The 23,103-nt window shown below is 37.1% G+C and overlaps 1 protein-coding gene across 1 annotated transcript; it reads left to right on the forward strand.

Moving 5' to 3' along the window:
* Positions 1-618: 618 nt before the first annotated feature.
* LOC149948734 (uncharacterized) lies at positions 619-13,533 on the forward strand. The gene is made up of 4 exons (XM_090171139.1): positions 619-799; positions 3,203-3,516; positions 10,763-10,873; positions 11,252-13,533. The coding sequence occupies exons 1-4, from the start codon at positions 619-621 to the stop codon at positions 11,591-11,593; spliced, it is 948 nt and encodes a 315-aa protein (XP_090027265.1). The 3' UTR covers positions 11,594-13,533.
* Positions 13,534-23,103: the final 9,570 nt, after the last annotated feature.

The raw sequence follows: 23,103 nt of genomic DNA on the forward strand, positions 1-23,103 counted from the left end.
GTCACGCGGTCGGGCCAATAGCGAATCCGTTCCGGAGTGATGTAGTTGGAAAATACGTTCCCCTCTAACCGCTCTTCAACAGGTTCGGAGAAATCATGACGTATCGCGGCTCGTTACGTCGTATAGTACTACGAGCGCTGTTCATTCATACCTCGGAAGCGAGGGGGGGCGACACGCGTATGGGAAGATGGAGGGTAGCGAGAGGGGGGGGAGCAGAGACAGAGGGAGAGAGCGAGAGAGAGAGAGAGAGAGAGAGAGAGAAAAGGGGGGGACGGCAGGGGAACAGATTTCTGGATATTTATATATGGAGGGACGTATTACCTGGACTTCAGTCTCAGTCAGAGAGCCATTGGTTCGCGAGAGTCAGGAGCCCTTCAAATTTTTGAAACAAATTTTAACACGGTTTCTCTTTCGGACCCAAATATATATGATCGAGATTTGTTTGTTTTAGCACGCTAGAAAAGTTTCTAAACTATTTACCTCGAGATTTAAAATATTATAATTCTCAATTCTTCGGCAGTTAAGAATAACTTTATATTTATTTCAAATCGCGTCGGATAAGCAAAAAAATATTGAACTTTCGTTTATTGTACGAACCCGATTGTCTCTAAACCAAAAATGAAAACTTTAACGACAGAATGCGTTTCCGACAGTCCCGGCGATTTGAGGTTCGTCTCCACGTGCGTTTGCCTTCGGGAGAAGTCCAAGTGTAGGACAAATAAGTGCGCGTGTAGGGACGAGGATTGTCAGTGCCATAATCAAACGCTAAGGATTAAGAAACACAGGTTTTCAGCAACAAGTAGGTTTTCCCACTTTTCTCTCTCTCTCTCTTTCGTCGAAACCTCGTCGAGAGACCGCTTAAGTTTCTTGGCGGGACGCTGTTCCGAAGCGTTTAGAAGGTGCCCCGTCCCCGACCGGCTCTTTTTATAGAGGGGCTCCGTTATCTTCGCTTCCCCGCAAGGTCACCTTCCTTATTTTGATTGGATATTGTTATCTAGTCACGTGAATAATATTTTATGTATGAAAAATTATATTTTTTAAAAAGCAAATATTATATGTCTGGAAGTTACGACAACTATTTTCTCTCTTTGATTTTACTTAACCGTGAATCGGTAAATGACTAGCGCGTGAGTGTTTTTAACAAAGTTGCCCGCCTTTAGTTGGAGCTTAGATCGACAATTAATTAAAAAGTAAAATCAAATTTGTCTTAAACTTTTACGTGGCTAGAAAATCGTTCTTAGAATATTTTAGAACATTTTTGAGTATATTCTGTGGAAGATAAATAGTTAACATTATTATTAATGTTAATTAATTTGATTTCATAAAATAAAATGATCGGTTTTATTAAAAAAAATTATATTCGCTGTTGGCAGCGTGACTTTTCAAAAATCTAGAGAGAAAAAATGATGCAATATCCTTGTAACCTAAATTACTTTCCTGGTGTGCTAGCGGCCCTTCTGTTATATTAATTTTTCTTCATACCGTAAAGATACGTTTGGAGCATCTTGACTTTGACCGAACGCGGATTACATTGAGAAATATTTAGATAATAACCAAACCCATTTTAGCGGTACGTATTTTACGTCGTATTCAAAATTATCTCGGTTGGGAAATCCAAATTGAAGGATGCTTATCAATTTAGAAAACAAACGGTTTATTACCTTTTTATTCGAATATGTTGAAGTAAAAACCCGCTTATTAGTGAACTGGCATTTTGTTTCGATGGTAGTCATTGCTAAAGGTCGCAGCTAGTTGAGAAAGTATATTTTAATCAGGCGGGTAAATTTCTAACGCGATCGGAATGCTTGTAAAGGGAGAATCCCTGGGTGCGTCGCTCTGTCAAACTTACCTTTCGCGCGTGTGCTCCGTGTCGATTGTAGAGAAAGGAATGCGGGAGAGGCCAAGGCGCAGGGGTTCTGTGCAACGTTACGCGCCGGTCTATCTTTTTTCGTTACAGCCCTTTTCCCTTTTCCGCGAATTTCATTTTGCAGACGCTATTAGTCACACGCGACTCTTCGGCAAAATAATGCTCTCTTTTCTTTTCTTGTTAAATGTTGTGGAAATCTCCTTATATTTTGTATAGATGGGGCTAGCGTCCATTTGCTGTTCCGACAGTGACAAATTATTTAATAATTCGTTTAAAAACTCCCCAATTATAATTATAAAAAGGTTTAAAACTGCCCAATTATAATTATAAAATGGTTTAAAACTGTCAAATTATAATTATAAAATCGTTTAAAAATGCCAAATTATTTATAAAATCGTTTAAATACGGCCAAATTATTTATTATTTCGTTTAAAAACTGCCCAATTAATTAAAAAATCTGTTTAACATCTGTCTAATTAATTATTAGTTCGTTATAAAAACTGGGAAATTAATTATTAAATCGTTATAAATAACTGGGAATTTAATTATTAAATCGTTATAAAAAACTGGGGAATTAATTATTAAATCGTTATAAAAAACTGGGGAATTAATTAATAAATCGTTATATAAAACTGGAAAATTAATTATTAAATCGTTATAAAAACTGCCAAATTTAATATAAATTCGTTTAAAAACTGCCAAATTTAATATAAATTCGTTTAAAAACTGCCAAATTTAATATAAATTCGTTTAAAAACTGAAAAAATTTATTACAAATTCGTTTAAAAACTGCAAAATAATTATTTATTCGGTCAGTTAAAGAATGTTAATTGGAACGATTTTTAACGTATCCCTCCCTATTCATAATATGGATATAGCAACTTTGGCCTCTATCGATTTACAGCCATAGTTTTGGTGATAATTTAGTTTGTTTAGCATGGTTTTATATTATTTTACATTTAAAACGTATATTCGTAATCTGTAAACGAATTTGGAGACAAGTAAAAAATACTTATCTTAATAATGAAGTTAATGTATTATTAGTTCCTGTAATCAGTAGTTCAGTCAATAAAATGTTAAGTTAAAAGCAACCACCTATGGACTGCATTGCAAAGGATGATAAAATTAGCGAATAAGTAGATTAGTCCATTATGAAAAGGGATAATAAAGCTAAACCCTAGCTTTATTATAATAATAAATAATGGACTAATCTACTTATTCGCTAATTTTATCAGTCAATAAAATGATTGATAGAAACCGTGCTAATATATCAGTCCAGAAATTTATAGATTGAAACCATGTTTCTTAATAATTTGGTTATCTTTTTTGTTGCAGATCTAAGATACCTATTTCAAGCGACGATAGTCGGAGTGTTATCAGTGACCACGATGAGCGCGCCACTACCGGTTCGAAACACGGCAGCACACCACACCAGTTCCTTAACATCCTCCAACAAGCAGACGACGTTCCACCGGGGCTCTGACCAGCCCAAGTGGGTCAACCCGTGCGGCTTCCCCGGACACGTCTTCGAGGAAGCGGACATGAGGAACGCGCCAGAGAGCGCCGTCTCTGTCTCCAGAATCTTCGACAACATTTACAAGTCCGCCGCGCACGCCACCCAGCAAACCAACGAAATCAAAAGAGATTTCGTAAGTACCATCGTCTTACCATCTAAAATGGTGATATGTTTGACTGCTCGTGGTTTTTAGAATTACTATTAACTCGTTTAACGCCTTGAAGATTTTTCATATCAATAATTTGATTTAAGCCCCAGAAGTTTTATTGTTTATAATTTAAATTTTCAAATAGACGGGTTATAATACAGGTTTTTTAGCGCCGGATTTACCAGTGCAATAGTATAATTTCATATCGAACACAATTACCCAACAAATCTTTCTTAAGTGTAGGACTAGTTTTAATTCAAAATATATCTATTTTATATGTTGGATAAAATGTCTTTATATGGTGAAATTTACATTAGAAATGAACCAACACAAGTTAGCAACTATCAATTTTCTGAAACCCCCCAAAAAACTTTATTAAGGGCATTTTGTGAAACATTAATTTTTAATACTTATAAGTACTAAGGAATATTGGTAGCAAAACCCAAATCATTGGTATCAGAATTCATCCCGAGGTTAAAATTACCTTTAAAAGAAAAACCACCTAACTCGAGTTAATTGGTAATTTCTTTAAAAATCAATAAGCGCGATTAATAAGAATCGTTTAAATTTTTCAATGTCCTATCATTTTCCCATATATAGATATGAATATCGATCTGGTAGTTTAGCGTTCGCGTGTGAGCTTTGATAGCTTCCTCAACGACTTGTTGGGCTTCTTTCGATCTTTTTTTGATTTTGGCCGAATCTCAAAACACAGAAATCCTTCGTTATTGTAAGTCGCTCTCGTACCACTCCCAAACCCAGTCTCGCTGGTGAAACCCACCTTTTTATATTTTTCGCCATAATGGTATTAAATAGGGGGGGGGGGGTTAACGACGGGGGTTGTGACCCGTGTGTCGGTGTATCCACTTTCAACGTGGGTTTAATTCTTTTATGGATCCCACTTAGGTTGATCCGACCAGAAAAAAAAACCTACGGAAACTAGTCGAGAAAGAAAAAACAATGAAATATATTTCTAAATGCAATTTGGAATAAATTTTTCTAATCGTTAAAAGTCAATTGGTCATAATATTGACTTCCCTAAATAACAAGCGAAACCCGGACAAAAGGATTCGACCTCCTCCTTATTAGTAAATTGAGAAACATCAATTACGATTTAATCTATTTAAGTTTCGAAATTGAGCCATAAATAGGATGCGAAGAAGAGCCGATTTCGACTTTTTCTCTTTTTGAGAGAGTGGTAAGAGTCGCGTTACACGTGCAAATAATTGCGTCCCCGAAGACTTAATTTAATCGCGCGGTCGTTAATATTTTATTTTTTTTAGGTTTATTATTTTAAAAGGGGTATTTCCTAGTACACCCCCGCGTACCTAGATGGCGATAGCGGGGTCGTTTTTTTGCTCGCTTAAAATTCGGTTTTACGGCCGCTCCGCTTCCTATTCAATTTCCCGATCTCTGTCTTGTAAATAGTAAATAAACACAGTTACGCGCGATATTTAAATCGATAGAATTTCACCCTGATATATCTGATATAGCTTATTAATTAAAATTTTATTATACCTAATAAATTTTTATTATTCAGTTAAAAACATCCTCATTTTTATCGTAATATTAATTTTTATTATATTCGTAATTTTAAAATTATAATTTTCATTAGACAGAGTTTGTTTATAAACTAGCAACGTTTGTAAATATAGGTTGTATTTTAATTAATATATGTAAGTTTAGTAAAATTTAATTACTCGGTTAAAATCGTCAAAATAATACCTCCTTTTTTAACGAATTTTTACGATTAAGATATTCTCCATTTTAAATTTATAATTTCCATTAAACAATGTCTATTTTTAAACTGACAACTTTAGTGAAAATATAATATATATAAAATAGCTTTCGTTTAAATCACTCACGACTGAGTTCGACGCGGGGTATGCAGGTGTAGCGTAGGTAGTTTCTAGACCCTACACTTTGTTAGATGTCATAAAAATACTATACACGCCGCTACAGGGAGGCCATGCATACAGTGTATAGCTTTGAAAAAGTGACTCAACATTTTTTATATACCAATATATATTAGATAAAAAAAATTCCGATGTACATATATATATATATATATATATATATATATATATATATATATATATATATATATATATATATATATATATATAAAGAATACTTGCACGAAAGAGAATCATTTTTATATAATTATATCTATATAGTTGTGGCCTTAAGGACCCGCTTTCCCCCTCCCCTGTCAGCCTCAACGCTTGAACGTTTTTTTTAGCTGATGGCCATATTAAACTCCGATTTTGATCTCGGGAGCCCCCCTCGGTGTAGCCTGCCCCCTCCCGTTGGAATCTGGTGAGCGGGGTTTCGTTAATTGTGCCCCGGGCGCAGCCACTTACCCGAAATGCCAGACTGCTTGGTGCCGCTGCTTCGACTGGTTTCGGGACGAATTTTTTTCTTCTATTTTATATATTAGAAATTGCAGGCGGTTCTCTCTCACCACGCGATTCGGGGCGAACCGAAAATATAGCCCGCGCTACTGAAAAAAAGAGTATGTGGAATAATTTATAATAAGGGTGTTCTCGATTTCCAAGGCTTACTACATTTCTATATAACATTATATAGTGTGTGTGTGTGTGTGATCCCCTTTCTTTTCTTTTAATACATTATTTCGAAGAACAAGAAGTACCTCGAATTAAGTCTAAGAGATATGATTAGCCTAGCTGATTATTATTATTATTATTATTAAATTCCCCATTTTTATAGTATTTATAGGATAGTATTTAGGATCTATAGAAAAGTAATCGAAATTCTCTATAGAAAAGTAATCGAAATTCTCTATAGAAAAGTAATCGAAATTCTCTATAGAAAAGTAATCGAAATTCTCTATAGAAAATTAATCGAAATTCTCTATAGAAAATAAATCATAATTCTTTATTGAAAAGTAATCAAAATTATCTATAGAAAAGTAATCGAAATTCTCTATAGAAAAGTAATCGAAATTCTCTATAGAAAAGTAATCGAAATTCTCTAAAGAAAATAAATCATAATTCTTTATTGAAAAGTAATCAAAATTATCTATAGAAAAGTAATCAAAATTCTCTATAGAAAAGTAATCGAAATTATCTATAGAAAAGTAATCGAAATTTTCTACAGAAATTTAATCGTCATTTCTATAGAATCTATAGAAAATGAATCTCATTTTCTATCGAATCTATAGAAAATAATCTCATTTTCTATCGAATCTATAGAAGATTAATCCTAATTTTTTAAGAAGATTAATCCTAATTTTTTAAGAAGATTAATCCTAATTTTTTAAGAAGATTAATCCTAATTTTTTAAGAAGATTAATCCTAATTTTTTAAGAAGATTAATCCTAATTTTTTAAGAAGATTAATCCTAATTTTTTAAGAAGATTAATCCTAATTTTTTAAGAAGATTAATCCTAATTTTTTAAGAAGATTAATCTAAATTTTTTAAGAAGATTAATCTAAATTTTTTAAGAAGATTAATCTAAATTTTTTAAGAAGATTAATCCTAATTTTTTAAGAAGATTAATCCTAATTTCTTAAGATAAATCCTAATTTCTTAAGAAGATAAATCCTAATTTCTTAAGAAGATAAATCCTAATTTCTTAAGAAGATAAATCCTAATTTCTTAAGAAGATAAATCCTAATTTCTTAAGAAGATAAATCCTAATTTCTTAAGAAGATAAATCCTAATTTCTTAAGAAGATAAATCCTAATTTCTTAAGAAGATAAATCCTAATTTCTTAAGAAGATAAATCCTAATTTCTTAAGAAGATAAATCCTAATTTCTTAAGAAGATAAATCCTAATTTCTTAAGAAGATAAATCCTAATTTCTTAAGAAGATAAATCCTAATTTCTTAAGAAGATTAATCCTAATTTATTAAGAAGATTAATCCTAATTTATTAAGAAGATTAATCCTAATTTATTAAGAAGATTAATCCTGATTGTCTAATGAAAATTAATCCTGATTGTCTAATGAAAATTAATCCTGATTGTCTAATGAAAATTAATCCTGATTGTCTAATGAAAATTAATCCTGATTGTCTAATGAAAATTAATCCTGATTGTCTAATGAAAATTAATCCTGATTGTCTAATGAAAATTAATCCTGATTGTCTAATGAAAATTAATCCTGATTGTCTAATGAAAATTAATCCTGATTGTCTAATGAAAATTAATCCTGATTGTCTAAAGAAAGTTTATCGTAATTTCTATAGAATCTATGAAAACATATTCGCAATTTAAGAGAACTGTTATTTTGTAAATTTATTTAATTCAAAATCTGAGGAATAGGAAATAATATTGAAATGGAAAGTCTTACGAATTTAATTTAAAAATACTGAAAGTATTTTACTATTTTTATTATTAACCTTAGCCTTAAATAGCCGTTGAACAAGTATAATTAAAGGATGTATTTAAATCTAGATTTTCAAATTTATCCACTGAAGTCGAGTTTCTTAAAATGGCAAAAGCTAAATAAAGTAATTCTTTTTTTTTTTAAATGGCCACGTAGACCGCGATTAAAATAGGCCAGATCGGAGAAAGTAGACCAAAACGCCTGTAGAAGTGTTCCAACCGCATTCTCGTACGCAAATCGGACGAGCCTACTATTAGGGGGGTATTAAATACCAAAAAATATTCATATAAACCTTACATCTATACGTATTTTTTTCTGAACCGTCAGACAACGCTACCGACTCGCGTAAACCCGCCTTTAAGATCGGTTCAACATCTTAACAATCTTTATACAATCCATTAACGGATAAATCGCTTTATTTTGTAAGAATTAATATGAAATTTCACGCGTGTTTTTAAAGTGATACGCGTTTATCGGAGGAGGGGGGGGGGGTAGAAACAAAGTTGTAAAAGGCTATTTAGGACCCTTCTTCGCTGGAAGGTGATAAGGGGGGGGGGGGGCTTGTGGGTGAGGCAGATCCAAAAATTGTTAATTAGGTGGCTTTGCCAGTTATGGATATACGGACTTGGAGAAAACATTTTTTTTCTCCTTCCTCGTTGATTGAACGATATCAAGCGGCACTCCCCGTAGCATCCGCCGTCCAAGTGTCTAGATTCGAATCTGCTCGTAGTATTATTAGTAAATTCGAAGAATTCTTGTAGTATCCTACTGTTCTTGTAGCGAATGACTTTAACCTTCGTAGTAAAATATCAGTTGCTCGAAACTGACATTTTTCATTCATTAATTTTTTTAATTCTTTTTAATTACTATCGACGAAGGTGTTTTGGTGGCAATTAAGGGGCATTTTCTGCACCGTAATCTCCTAAAATAGTCCCCCTTTCAATGTCATTCGCTCGTTCGCTTGAAATTTCTTGATAAGAAGACAAAAAAAATACCGCTTTGTTATTAAGAGTGGTTGGCTAATTATTTTATCAAGAAATTATAACTGCATACTTTTTTCCAACAAAATTTTCCCCAAAAACCTTTATCGGTATATTTTATTAATCGATTTAATTATATTAATTCATTTAAGCGTTAAATTGAAGGGTAAATGAGCTTTATAGTTGGGAATTTAGTTTTTTATATAATTTATAATGTAACGTGCACTTATTAAAATAGTAATAACTTTTAAAACTATAAAATCTGGATTTATTATTAGTTTAAAATCTTAAGTGCTTTAATTTGACATCAATCTATTGTAGATATATCTTATCTAGATCTAGAACTCGATTTTATTTTGGTATAAAAACGAGGAAAAAGTAGTTGACTGCCCCCTATATACGAAAAATCACACCACTCCGAATGACGTCACACTATCGTGATGTTGCTTTTCAACTGCCGGCGACGATTTCGTTCAAACGGAACCACGCTTTAGAGTTCTTCGTAACAAATAAATTTTATATTCTATACCGACATATTTTAAATTAATTTTAATACAATTTAATCTCGTATAATTATTTAAAACACGTAATATAGTGTATCTGAAAACCTTTACAAATACGAGTACGCAAAATCAGGAAAAGAAGTATTGGAAAAATCGAGCGCGTTTGGGGTCGCGCGAAAAGTTTCCTATTTTCACCGCCTCTGCCCCAGGGCACTCCATTCCTAACCGAACGACGTCATAATGAACATTTTTGGAACCCGCTCCCCGAATTTTTCAATATCAGTTAAGATACACCTAGATGAAATTAAAATTATAAGCTTCCCGCGAAGATTTGGCCCGTCAATTTTTTTTAAAGAAATAAAGATTTAAAAAAATGAATATCGTAATAGAATCCGTGGGTGTATTCTTTTCGTGTTTATGACTTTGTTTGTTTGGTTGTCGAAGTCATATTTCAATGTCATTGAACGCTTATCCGCGAATTTGCCTTACGTAGGATATCTCTTCATTTTTTGTTACGGAGTATGTGAAGGTTTCTCGAGATCGTGGTGTTACCTGACCACTATTTTATTTATTCCTTTCAAAGGCGGACTTACGGTGTTACCAGTCTATCCATTTTTATTTAGTATAACATATCTTGTCTTTATATAATAACACGCTTTGGATGCGTTATTTTTTGGTTTACTTTTTTCCCACGTGTATCAGACTGGCAACAAGGATGCGCGCTGCCCACGGGTGTGTTTTTGTTTTTTTTCCATCGCCGCTGCGTGGGCTTCAATACCTGTCATAAAAAATACGACAATAGTGACATCTACGATAAAATAATTTATGAAATTTTGAACGTAGTAAATTACTTTTTTGTTTTGCGCAAGTAGGAATTTCAAATATTTGATATCGTTAAAACAATATTTCGTCCAAAAAATGCGTTTATGAATAATTATCTTCGATGGCCATATTAGGATGATATAGCAAATACCCCCTTTTGGTGGGATAACAAATGTTTGAAATTCTTCTAATTCGCGTGTACGTAATAGGCAACATTTTTTGTGTGTGTATTTTTCCGCGGTCTGATTTGCGTTCATCGCCCACGCTCCGTCAACAAAAGCCGAGGAATTTATTGCACCCTGTGACCGTAACACCGAGCATTATTTGAAACATATGCTAATATTACCGGCCCCTCATCAAGATAAACGATATATTTTTCTATACGTAATTTCCCGGTAATACGAACTGATCGAATATTTAAATTATTATTACTTTAATATTCGATATAGAAAATAAAACTAAAGAAATTTAAACCACTCAAACATATCACCAATTTCTTATTTTAGGAAATAATATTGTTGATTGTTGTTTTTTCATTTAAAATTTTCTAAATTAATTTGTTTATTTTTGACAGGTGACAATCGAGTTTCGAGATGCCAGTTTCGAAGAGGTCGTACAGTACGACCGCCAAGAGTGGCTTCCAGTGACCCCAGATCCAACCGTGTCACATCTAAGCACGCTTACGGTAAGAATACATTTATTGGCATGGAAATATTTATCGAATTAAATGGCATGCTTTTTCGGACCATTAAGTTATTTTGAATTAGTGCTTGGTTTTAAATTGGTAGATCCAATCGCTTGTATTTCCGCAAGATCATATTTGCTTTTTGGTTGCTTCATTGGATTTTTCCAAGATTGGGCTATGGTAGATGGTGGTTGATTAGATGGTTGCGTCAAAGACACGGCTCATTGGCATTTGGTTTGCAATCTCCCTTCCAATTGAGAAATATTTGACTTGGTTTCTCGCTTGGAGCACTCATTGCGCCTACTTCTACTCGGAATTTCCAAAAATGAGTTGTATCTTCAACAAAATCCGTTTTCTTTTTACTTGCGTGTCGTTTAGCACGAGGAGGCGCTACGCAGCACTTTCGAGTTTCTTCAGTATTACGCCGTTGGAATCGAGGAAATCCTCTTGGACGCCACCTTGCACGACAGCTCCTTCCGGGACGAGTTCCAGAAGATCGAGACGTACTTGACGCAATTGCTTTGCGACGTCCAGATGGGCATGTTCGTCTTGCACGTCAAACGAAACGACGACGTCTTGCGCGACGTCATGTCGCAGGAGTACAGGGATCTGCCCGACCGCTCCAGCCGACTGGTCCGAGATTACCTCATCTTGAGAGACTACTCGAAAACCGTCAACTACATCTCCGAACTGTTCGACTACCTCAAAAAGAAACTATAAAAGCGGCGAGGCGACATCGTCCGACTACTCGCGACGTCATCCGTCTACTTGTGACGTCATCGTAATTGGCCGCTATAGATGTTGCAAACGTTGGTTTCAATTCTAATATATAGAAAAGAGTCGCTTGAATCTCGTAACTTTTATTTTCCTACCGTTGAGAAATGTTTGGGCGAAAAAAAGCAACGTCATCAGTCTACTTGTGACGTCACCTTAATGGCCGCTATAGATGTTACAAACGTTGGTTTCGATGCTAAAGTTTAGAGGAGTTGAATCTCGTAACTATTATTTTCTTACCATTAAGACATTTTTGGAAAAGAAACCATAAATATTTGAATGCCAAAACTCATTGTTTCGTCGTGGAGTACTCTCGAATACTGTATAGAAGAAAAATGATACTAAATAGTACTCTTGTTCGGACTACGTTTAAACTTACCGAAAACACGCTAGTTGGTTTTAGAGGACAAAATTGTGGTGAACATTTTACCTTCACGTCGTGTGTAAAAGCAAAAAAATTTTAAGTATTCCTAATAATTATTTATTTTTCGCGTTTTTTTATTTTTAAAATTATTTGTGTTCATACGTGTTTTGTCTGTTCACGTGTCCTACCGCTCTGATATAATTTACATCGTTTAATTTATTTTTACTTTTTATCCCTTAAATATATCTTCCGTCATGGGGTTTTTAATTATTCATGTTAATGATATAATTGTAAATCTGTAGATATTTAAATATATATATATACATAATAAATTATAGGGCTATCGTTACATTTTCGCCGTTACCCAGAATTCCCTTTCGGAAAGAAAGAATATATAAAATCAAAAACAATCCGTGAAATTCTATAAAGTGTAAAACAGAAATCTCTTCCTAACGTTAATGGAACTGGCTAATTTTATTTTCGGGTGGGTTTATTTACGGTACTATATCGAGTAGGGACGCCATGTTTATATTCCAAAGTTCGGTTGACTCACTCGACTACGCTCTGGTTAATATATAACACTTACGTCATACGGCGGGTTCCACTTAGTATAAGACGCCTTATCGAAGTGTCCATGTGTCTGTCTTAAAATTTTAAATTTTTAGCCAGTTCCTGTGTGCTATTTGTTTCAAACAAAAACCAAAGATTTGCATTTTACTCCCTTTTTCAGTTAATTTTAGAGTATTTTTAGATAATGATAATATTAAATCTTAAAATCTATTTGAAAAACCAAATTAAAATATTCTCTATCGTGAAAATACTATTCCAAATCTTTGAATAATATATGAATATTTCTCAATAGTTAAAAAAAGGTATTATAAATTGAACGGGTTCTATTTTCATAAAATAATATGTGCAAAATTTATATTTCAATGGTACTTTAGACCCCTCCCCTTCCAAAATTTTGAAATAAGTAACACCGAAAGTTAGCTCTAATTTTAATCAGTACTTAAAAATGAATAAATAAACATTACGGTAATATCCAAAGCAGACTTAATTACGTCCTTATTCAGCTTTAATTTATTTTTAATTTACCAATGATTTTTTTAGCTTTATATACAGAGATCGCAGGTCGGTTTCCAGGGTTTGTTTTTTGTTGTGTACGTAATATTTTAATTTATTTTTTCACTTAACCCGTCCCTGAATAGTTGTTACATTATACCAAGATTGGTTGTTTTTTTCAGCGCGTATATAAGCCAAGAGACAAATACTAATCACTGTAAAACTCTGTTTGTATAAATAGTTAATATAGATTTGAAATCTCGGTTGTAATCGCGGTAGTTGCTATGCAGCGTCAATATAAATGTTGAACATGAGATAAAATAACGGAAAAAATAAACCGTTGCGTTTCTGTTATTGTATAAAAATTTAAAACGATATTTCAAATATGATATAGTTTTCATGACGGAGATATATTCGAAAAACCTGTTACTTCAATCAATAAAATGATTTTTGTATTGAACATTTTCGTCATTTTTGCTACGTTACGCCTACTATTCAAACCCTCGCGCGTACACTCGCGAATGAATTCAAATATTATTTGATAAGCCGACTAAATTTGAACCATCATAATTAAGGTATAATATAATTATAATTAGCGCTTTCAAATAGCCGCGTTATCTGACCTGAGTAAATAATTATGATAGATCGGATATCAGATAATCCGCAACTGCGTTCAGTTGGTACGGTCAAAATTCAAACAGGTTAGTCGTTGGTTTACAAAGAATTCAGAATAGTTTTGCTTTTAAACTGATAGACAGATATGAACAGATTTCAAATATCTCTCGATTAAATTTCTTTCGAAATATTGTTTATTTTGATTTGCTTTCCTCAAGATTATATATTTCACTAAAGTATAAATCGGATAACTGTTTAGCTTACTGAATCTATTTAGGTGACTTATGGGAGTTCAAATCGGTTACTTATGATAATGAATAGTGTGAGGAGGTCGTAAAAGATTAACCTAATCTGATTTTCTTTCAGATATCAGGGAATTACAGCCTAAATAAGCTGATCACTTTGTCGTTGGAAGAATTGATTATAATTAGAGCTAATAATATATTTATAATTAAAAAGTAGCGTATGGAGCTAGAAATTACTATAAAGACAAAATATTTTTTATTTGATTAGAAATCTATACAAAATGTCGACCATGGATCGTAAGCGGGTCAGGATGGCGAAATGGGACTGCACTAGGCTTTCATTATAGAGATTACGACGTCCCGTGAAAACCACCACGAAAACTGCTATCTGTGTCCTTGGGGAAGGCACTCGCGTATACAATGTATGTAGTTTATATAAGTAACTTGCACGTGACGTCATCATTTTAGTGGAATTGAATACCTTTCGTCCATTACGACCTGCTTTTGAGCCACGCTCGCAATTAGACCAAATTTACCCGAAGATCTTAGATCAACAAAAATTGCTCTCATATATATCGGTGTTGGTAGCGCTCATGACGTCATACCACGCCATTTTGGAAAATTAGGTCGTTCGGTAACACCTTGCTCTCGCGGGGCTAAAGGCATGTTAAAACGGGCTAAATTTTTTCCAAACATTTTTAACCAGAATTCGCAAACCGTGTTCCAACATTTTGCGGAGAGAACGAAAATGCAACGCGTTTCGCCAACTCGAGTCGAAAACTGCGTTCACCAACAACCCCGTGTCAATAGGTCTACCTCCATCGCCGTTACCGACATCTATCTTTATGTTTATTCAACAAAAATCTCTCAAATTTCCCCTTTTTTAAATTTATCGTTAACGATTACAAATTTGTAATTTCGCGCCAGTTACGTGTCAAAATCTGTGTCATTGAATTAATAAGGAAGGGTTTTATTATACCACGCGGTATTAACTATACTGTCGGTGACGTTATCGAGTTAATACGTTGAAGATTAATTATTAATATAATAGTATCTCTTTCCAAAGAAAATCGCCCAGGGACACTTTTACGATATAACCGGCTGAAGCCGTATCATTTCAGAGCTCAGACGTCGCTTGTTTTTTGAACTATTTTACCTATAATTTGCAATGTCCGCAATGGTTGGGTGAAACACCCAGAAAAACGCGCTTCGATTTTCCGTGGGTTTTTTTACCTCGTGTAGCATTGTGTTTTTATTACGTTCGCTTTTTTTTCTTTTCAAATATATTTTGAAACTCAAGACCTACCTATATTTTGGTCGTGGGGATGTATTTTTAACTCCACCCGATTTTAAATGGCACTTGTTTCTTTAATATCGACTACAATTATATTCCATAACCTTAATATTAACACCTAAATAAACTCGTTTTCCGCGTATTGTTTACGATTATAATGTTTAAATTTAACGTTAGCCTATTTCCGCCCCTCGTAAGGGCGCTATGCCCCTTTCAAAATTATTTCAAAATAGGGTTTAGGATTAGTATTTGAAATTTATTCAACTTATTCAACTTTCAAGCAAAGTTTCGCGCCAAAAAACCCAGCGACCAAAAATTATATTTCTTATTGATATTGATAAACCTTAGGGCGGTTCATAATCGAATTTTAATAGCGGTATATATCTATTTATTTTTGTTATTTTAAAATTTTAAATTATATATATTTATGAGGATTTGGATATTGTTATAAACAATTTTTTTGCGCGTTCGTGGTTTGCAAATTGTTTTAAAATTATTTCCATCGTTTCGTATAATGAATGTTTTGGTTTTAAACTTTAATATTGGATCGCCTCGTTATTAATTTGAAATCGTACTCTTTACGACTATATTAGTAGCCCAACACCTGACCGCTGCCATTGCGGTTTGGTAATAGGATTGGTAGCGTATTTGTTGCCTCGTTATCGGTATTTCTAGCAGCAATGGCCGCGCCCGTAGAAGAGGGAGCGAAATTGGTGGCGATCTGTGTGTTTTGATGATTTTGGCGATGGCCGAGATTGCGGCATGAAAAAGACGCGATTGGAGCGCCGCCTACGGCCACTTCTCTTCTTCTTCTTCTTTCCAAAGTCGCATATCCGCAAATTCCTTTTTTCTTATTTTTTTATTCCCTTTTTACCGCGCGTGAACTCGACTGATAAAAATGTTTTTCTCTATACCAATGATTTTGGAATAAGTCGTGTCGTTATTTGAAAATCATCGGTAGTTTAAAAATGTTGTACAAAATTTTAATATTATTTTATTTTGAATTCTGTTTTTACTAAAAGTTGGATTTAAAAATACATTTATATTGCGAATTTAAACCGATTTTTATTTATCTTATTAATTTTGTTAAATATAGTTGAATTTCAAATAATATATTTATTTATTTACCAACGGCGTGGCAAAGTGGTTAGCACTCTTGACTCGTAATTCTATCCCAGCTTGTGGCAATTTGAAATCCACTCGTGTTAAAGGGATTTTCTTTCGAGTACTTAGGTTTCCTCTTTCCGTAAAAATTTGCAGAGGGTTTGAAGTTATAGTTAGTGAAGAGTTACAAGTGGTTAGCTGTATCGCTATGTATAAGGTGGTTGTAGGATTTTAGCTAGTAGAGTGTCTGACAAATATAGTAAACTACGCTATGAGAATAGTTCTTTTAAATTATGCATTAAGGATAAATTAACCTATAATTGAACAAATCGTAGTGTTTTCAAAGTCATTGGGTGCGTAAAGTTGTCAAAAATTCACAAAAACTTAAAAAGTTAGCCGTTATGTAGGAAATCTAACGAACCTTACCAGAAACCCGAGATTTCTTACGAGTCTTGCGATAAAACTCGAGATGTCTTACGAATCTTGCGAGAACACCCGAGATGTCCTAGGAATCTTGCGAGAACACCCGAGATGTCCTAGGAATCTTGCGAGAACACCCGAGATGTCCTAGGAATCTTGCGAGAACACCCGAGATGTCCTAGGAATCTTGCGAGAACACCCGAGATGTCCTAGGAATCTTGCGAGAACACCCGAGATGTCCTAGGAATCTTGCGAGAACACCCGAGATGTCATAGGAATCTTGCGAGAACACCCGAGATGTCATAGGAATCTTGCGAGAACACCCGAGATGACCTAGGAATCTTGCGAGAACACCCGAGATGACCTAGGAATCTTGCGAGAACACCCGAGATGTCCTAGGAATCTTGCGTGAACACCCGAGATGTCCTAGGAATCTTGCGAGAACACCCGAGATGTCCTAGGAATCTTGCGTGAACACCCGAGATGTCCTAGGAATCTTGCGTGAACACCCGAGATGTCCTAGGAATCTTGCGAGAACACCCGAGATGTCCTAGGAATCTTGCGAGAACACCCGAGATGTCCTAGGAATCTTGCGAGAACACCCGAGATGTCCTAGGAATCTTGCGAGAACACCCGAGATGTCCTAGGAATCTTGCGAGAAAACCCGAGATGTCCTAGGAATCTTGCGAGAACACCCGAGATGTCCTAGGAATCTTGCGAGAACACCCGAGATGTCCTAGGAATCTTGCGAGAACACCCGAGATGTCCTAGGAATCTTGCGAGAACACCCGAGATGTCCTAGGAATCTTGCGAGAACACCCGAGATGTCCTAGGAATCTTGCGAGAACACCCGAGATGTCCTAGGAATCTTGCGAGAACACCCGAGATGTCCTAGGAATCTTGCGAGAACACCCGAGATGTCCTAGGAATCTTGCGAGAACACCCGAGATGTCCTAGGTATCTTGCGAGAACACCCGAGATGTCCTTGGTATCTTGCGAGAACACCCGAGTTGTCCTAGGTATCTTGCGAGAACACCCGAGATGTCCTAGGAATCTTGCGAGAACACCCGAGATGTCCTAGGAATCTTGCGAGAACACCCGAGATGTCCTAGGAATCTTGCGAGAACACCCGAGATGTCCTAGGAATCTTGCGAGAACACCCGAGATGTCCTAGGAATCTTGCGAGAACACCCGAGATGTCCTAGGAATCTTGCGAGAACACCCGAGATGTCCTAGGTATCTTGCGAGAACACCCGAGATGTCCTAGGTATCTTGCGAGAACACCCGAGATGTCCTAGGTATCTTGCGAGAACACCCGAGATGTCCTAGGAATCTTGCGAGAACACCCGAGATGTCCTAGGAATCTTGCGAGAACACCCGAGATGTCCTAGGAATCTTGCGAGAACACCCGAGATGTCCTAGGAATCTTGCGAGAACACCCGAGATGTCCTAGGAATCTTGCGAGAACACCCGAGATGTCCTAGGTATCTTGCGAGAACACCCGAGATGTCCTAGGTATCTTGCGAGAACACCCGAGATGTCCTAGGTATCTTGCGAGAACACCCGAGATGTCCTAGGAATCTTGCGAGAACACCCGAGATGTCCTAGGAATCTTGCGAGAACACCCGAGATGTCCTAGGAATCTTGCGAGAACACCCGAGATGTCCTAGGAATCTTGCGAGAACACCCGAGATGTCCTAGGAATCTTGCGAGAACACCCGAGATGTCCTAGGAATCTTGCGAGAACACCCGAGATGTCCTAGGAATCTTGCGAGAACACCCGAGATGTCCTAGGTATCTTGCGAGAACACCCGAGATGTCCTAGGTATCTTGCGAGAACACCCGAGATGTCCTAGGTATCTTGCGAGAACACCCGAGATGTCCTAGGAATCTTGCGAGAACACCCGAGATGTCCTAGGAATCTTGCGAGAACACCCGAGATGTCCTAGGAATCTTGCGAGAACACCCGAGATGTCCTAGGAATCTTGCGAGAACACCCGAGATGTCCTAGGAATCTTGCGAGAACACCCGAGATGTCTTAGGAATCTTGCGTGAACACCCGAGATGTCTTAGGAATCTTGCGTGAACACCCGAGATGTCTTAGGAATCTTGCGTGAACACCCGAGATGTCTTAGGAATCTTGCGTGAACACCCGAGATGTCTTAGGAATCTTGCGTGAACACCCGAGATGTCTTAGGAATCTTGCGTGAACACCCGAGATGTCTTAGGAATCTTGCGTGAACACCCGAGATGTCTTAGGAATCTTGCGTGAACACCCGAGATGTCTTAGGAATCTTGCGTGAACACCCGAGATGTCTTAGGAATCTTGCGTGAACACCCGAGATGTCTTAGGAATCTTGCGTGAACACCCGAGATGTCTTAGGAATCTTGCGTGAACACCCGAGATGTCTTAGGAATCTTGCGTGAACACCCGAGATGTCCTAGGAATCTTGCGTGAACACCCGAGATGTCCTAGAAATCTTGCGTGAACACCCGAGATGTCTTAGGAATCTTGCGTGAACACCCGAGATGTCTTAGGAATCTTGCGTGAACACCCGAGATGTCTTAGGAATCTTGCGTGAACACCCGAGATGTCTTAGGAATCTTGCGTGAACACCCGAGATGTCTTAGGAATCTTGCGTGAACACCCGAGATGTCTTAGGAATCTTGCGTGAACACCCGAGATGTCTTAGGAATCTTGCGTGAACACCCGAGATGTCTTAGGAATCTTGCGTGAACACCCGAGATGTCTTAGGAATCTTGCGTGAACACCCGAGATGTCTTAGGAATCTTGCGTGAACACCCGAGATGTCTTAGGAATCTTGCGTGAACACCCGAGATGTCTTAGGAATCTTGCGTGAACACCCGAGATGTCCTAGGAATCTTGCGTGAACACCCGAGATGTCCTAGAAATCTTGCGTGAACACCCGAGATGTCTTAGGAATCTTGCGTGAACACCCGAGATGTCTTAGGAATCTTGCGTGAACACCCGAGATGTCTTAGGAATCTTGCGTGAACACCCGAGATGTCTTAGGAATCTTGCGTGAACACCCGAGATGTCTTAGGAATCTTGCGTGAACACCCGAGATGTCTTAGGAATCTTGCGTGAACACCCGAGATGTCTTAGGATAAGCGCAAGATCTTGGTGAACCTTGCAATAAACCCAAGATCTTTGACGAACCTTGTGAGAAAACCCGAGATGCCTTAAGAATCTTGCAAGAAAACCCGAAATGTCTTGCTAACCTTGCTTTAAACCCAAGATCTTTGACGAACCTTGCGATAAACCCAAGATCTTTGACGAACCTTGCGATAAACCCAAGATCTTTGACGAACCTTGCGATAAACCCAAGATCTTTGACGAACCTTGCGATAAACCCAAGATTTTTGATGAACCTTGCGATAAAGCTAAGATTTTTGACGAACCTTGCGATAAAGCTAAGATTTTTGACGAACCTTGCGATAAAGCTAAGATTTTTGATGAACCTTGCGATAAAGCTAAGATCTTTGACGAACCTTGCGATAAACCCAAGATCTTTGACGAACCTTGTGATAAAGCTAAGATTTTTGACGAACCTTGCGATAAACCCAAGATCTTTGACGAACCTTGCGATAAAGCTAAGATTTTTGATGAACCTTGCGATAAAGCTAAGATTTTTGACGAACCTTGCGATAAAGCTAAGATTTTTGACGAACCTTGCGATAAAGCTAAGATCTTTGACGAACCTGGCGATAAAGCTAAGATCTTTGACGAACCTTGCGATAAAGCTAAGATCTTTGACGAACCTTGCGATAAAGCTAAGATTTTTGATGAACCTTGCGATAAAGCTAAGATTTTTGACGAACCTTGCGATAAAGCTAAGATTTTTGACGAACCTTGCGATAAAGCTAAGATCTTTGACGAACCTGGCGATAAAGCTAAGATCTTTGACGAACCTTGCGATAAAGCTAAGATCTTTGACGAACCTTGCGATAAAGCTAAGATTTTTGATGAACCTTGCGATAAAGCTAAGATTTTTGACGAACCTTGCGATAAAGCTAAGATTTTTGACGAACCTTGCGATAAAGCTAAGATCTTTGACGAACCTGGCGATAAAGCTAAGATCGTTGACGAAGCTGGCGATAAAGCTAAGATCGTTGACGAACCTGGCGATTAACCCAAGATCTTTGACGAACCTTGCGATAAAGCTAAGATCTTTGACGAACCTGGCGATAAAGCTAAGATCGTTGACGAAGCTGGCGATAATGCTAAGATCGTTGACGAACCTGGCGATTAACCCAAGATCTTTGACGAACCTTGCGATAAAGCTAAGATCTTTGACGAACCTGGCGATACAGCTAAGATCTTTAACGAACCATGCGATTAACCCAAGATCTTTGACGAACCTGGCGATGAAGCTTAGATCTTTGACGAACCTGGCGATAAAGCTAAGATCTTTAACGAACCATGCGATTAACCCAAGATCTTTGACGAACCTGGCGATAAAGCGAAGATTTTTGACGAACCTGGCGATAAAGCTTAGATTTTTGACGAACCTTGCGATAAAGCTAAGATCTTTGATGAACCTGGCGATAATCCCTAGATTTTTGACCAAATAGACGTTTCCATAAAATAACGTGGCCTTCTTGTTGACTGTTTCCCCCCCACTTCTGCAATGCTTCCCCAGCTCTCCCACTAAAGAGAGCTAGTGAATGACCTATTGAGACGGCCATTGATTTGTGTTATCAGGCAACATTACTCTTTAGCGTAAGACTTTTTAAAACCATTTAAGTCAGATCTAAAGTAATTTTAAAATGGGAAAACATTATCCTTCATAACGCGTTCGATGGTGGGTAGCGTGATTAGGGAAATGCCAGGACTGGGAATGAGTGATCCAACCCTTCACCCGTACGAACCACAAGTACTTACTTTATTACGTAAATAACTTCATTAAAATGGATATGATGGCGGCCACCGCAGTGTAAAGATATTAAAAAAGAAAGAAGAAACCGAACGCCCTCTAGCGATAAAATCATCAATTGAAATATAAAAGGAAAAAACTCTTAATTCCCTCCGTGTTACTTTGTTGGATCGGGGGGGGGGGAGGGCAATGGATAACAAGATGGAGATTCGTCCCGAACGGGCATGACTGAATTGCCTATACGTGATGAAGCGAGTTTTCCCAAATTCTGCCCCCAGGGATGCCCACCAAAGCTGCCCCTCCTTTACCTTATACCTTCTAGCTACTAAAAGATACTTTTTCCTGATCTTTTTACGTGCAGTGTGATAAATAGCAGACTGTGTACGGCGCAAAAGTGACGTTTAGAATTTCATCTCAATCGTGATTCTTCATTATGTATCCACGATTGTATTGATCTGAAAAATATAGGGTGAAAGCAATAGTTAAGATGGCAATTATCGCTTGAAAATGTTGGCCGTAAAATCTGGGGAAAATGGGACAATGCCCGAAATATATTGAATTTTGATTAACCTCAGAGCCATCTCCCGAACAAACGGGTAAGCTTATCTTCGCGACGGGTTTTTGTCCGTTGGAACTTGTACTTTCGTCAAATTATTTTCTTGTTAATAACTGTTTCAATAAAAAAATCCTGGAAGAAGAACTTTGGCAAATACAACCCGCGAGATGGCTCTGGAAGCAATTAAAACTGGCGTATAGATTGAGCCTCATTAGTGGTATAAATCTTAAGTTTGTCGTTTAACTTCTGCCATAGATAATATCAAAGCCGAGGTCTTCATTGGAAATAAACAACAATTATCTAATTTCCAACTTTAAGTGAAGCTCGAAGTGAAGTAATTCGCGCCCCTCACTATCCACACAAACCCCCCGACTTGGTTGAACGAATAAATATCTCTTAAAATATGGAATGCGATGAAAAAAAGCGCGTCTTCATAATCTGAGAAGGCAGTGCAGGCTGTCTCGGGCCTCGTCTACAAAGAGGGTGCCGACGTAGCGGAATTCGCTAATTATAGACAGCGCGGGCCAGGGCCGAGATTCGCGGCGGGCCGTGATTTCACTGACGGTGGTCGGACCGGCGGCTAAAGCGGATCTTCCTCTGATCTTCCTTCGCGCGCCTCCCATGTTGCTCTCCATCCATCCCAGAGATGGATGCAGTTGGGGACGCTGCAAATATTTTATCAAGGGGGCTGGATTGGTGTGTTCATCGTGCCCGGGTTCCCGCCAGCCATAACAGGCGCGGATAGGGGGGGGGGCGCCATTCCTCGCCCCGAGATGGTACCGTGGAAGGACCTCCCCTTATGGCGTGTTCCCCTTGTTAGCGCGTATATATACCTGTACCTTATTAAGTTATTACCGTCTGCCCCCCCCCCCCCCCACGATTATTCTAATTCCCAAAA

The sequence above is a fragment of the Leiobunum rupestre genome, chromosome 4 (genome assembly GCF_980474605.1).
Source record: "Leiobunum rupestre chromosome 4, qqLeiRupe1.1.hap1, whole genome shotgun sequence".
Lineage (NCBI taxonomy): Eukaryota > Metazoa > Arthropoda > Arachnida > Opiliones > Sclerosomatidae > Leiobunum > Leiobunum rupestre.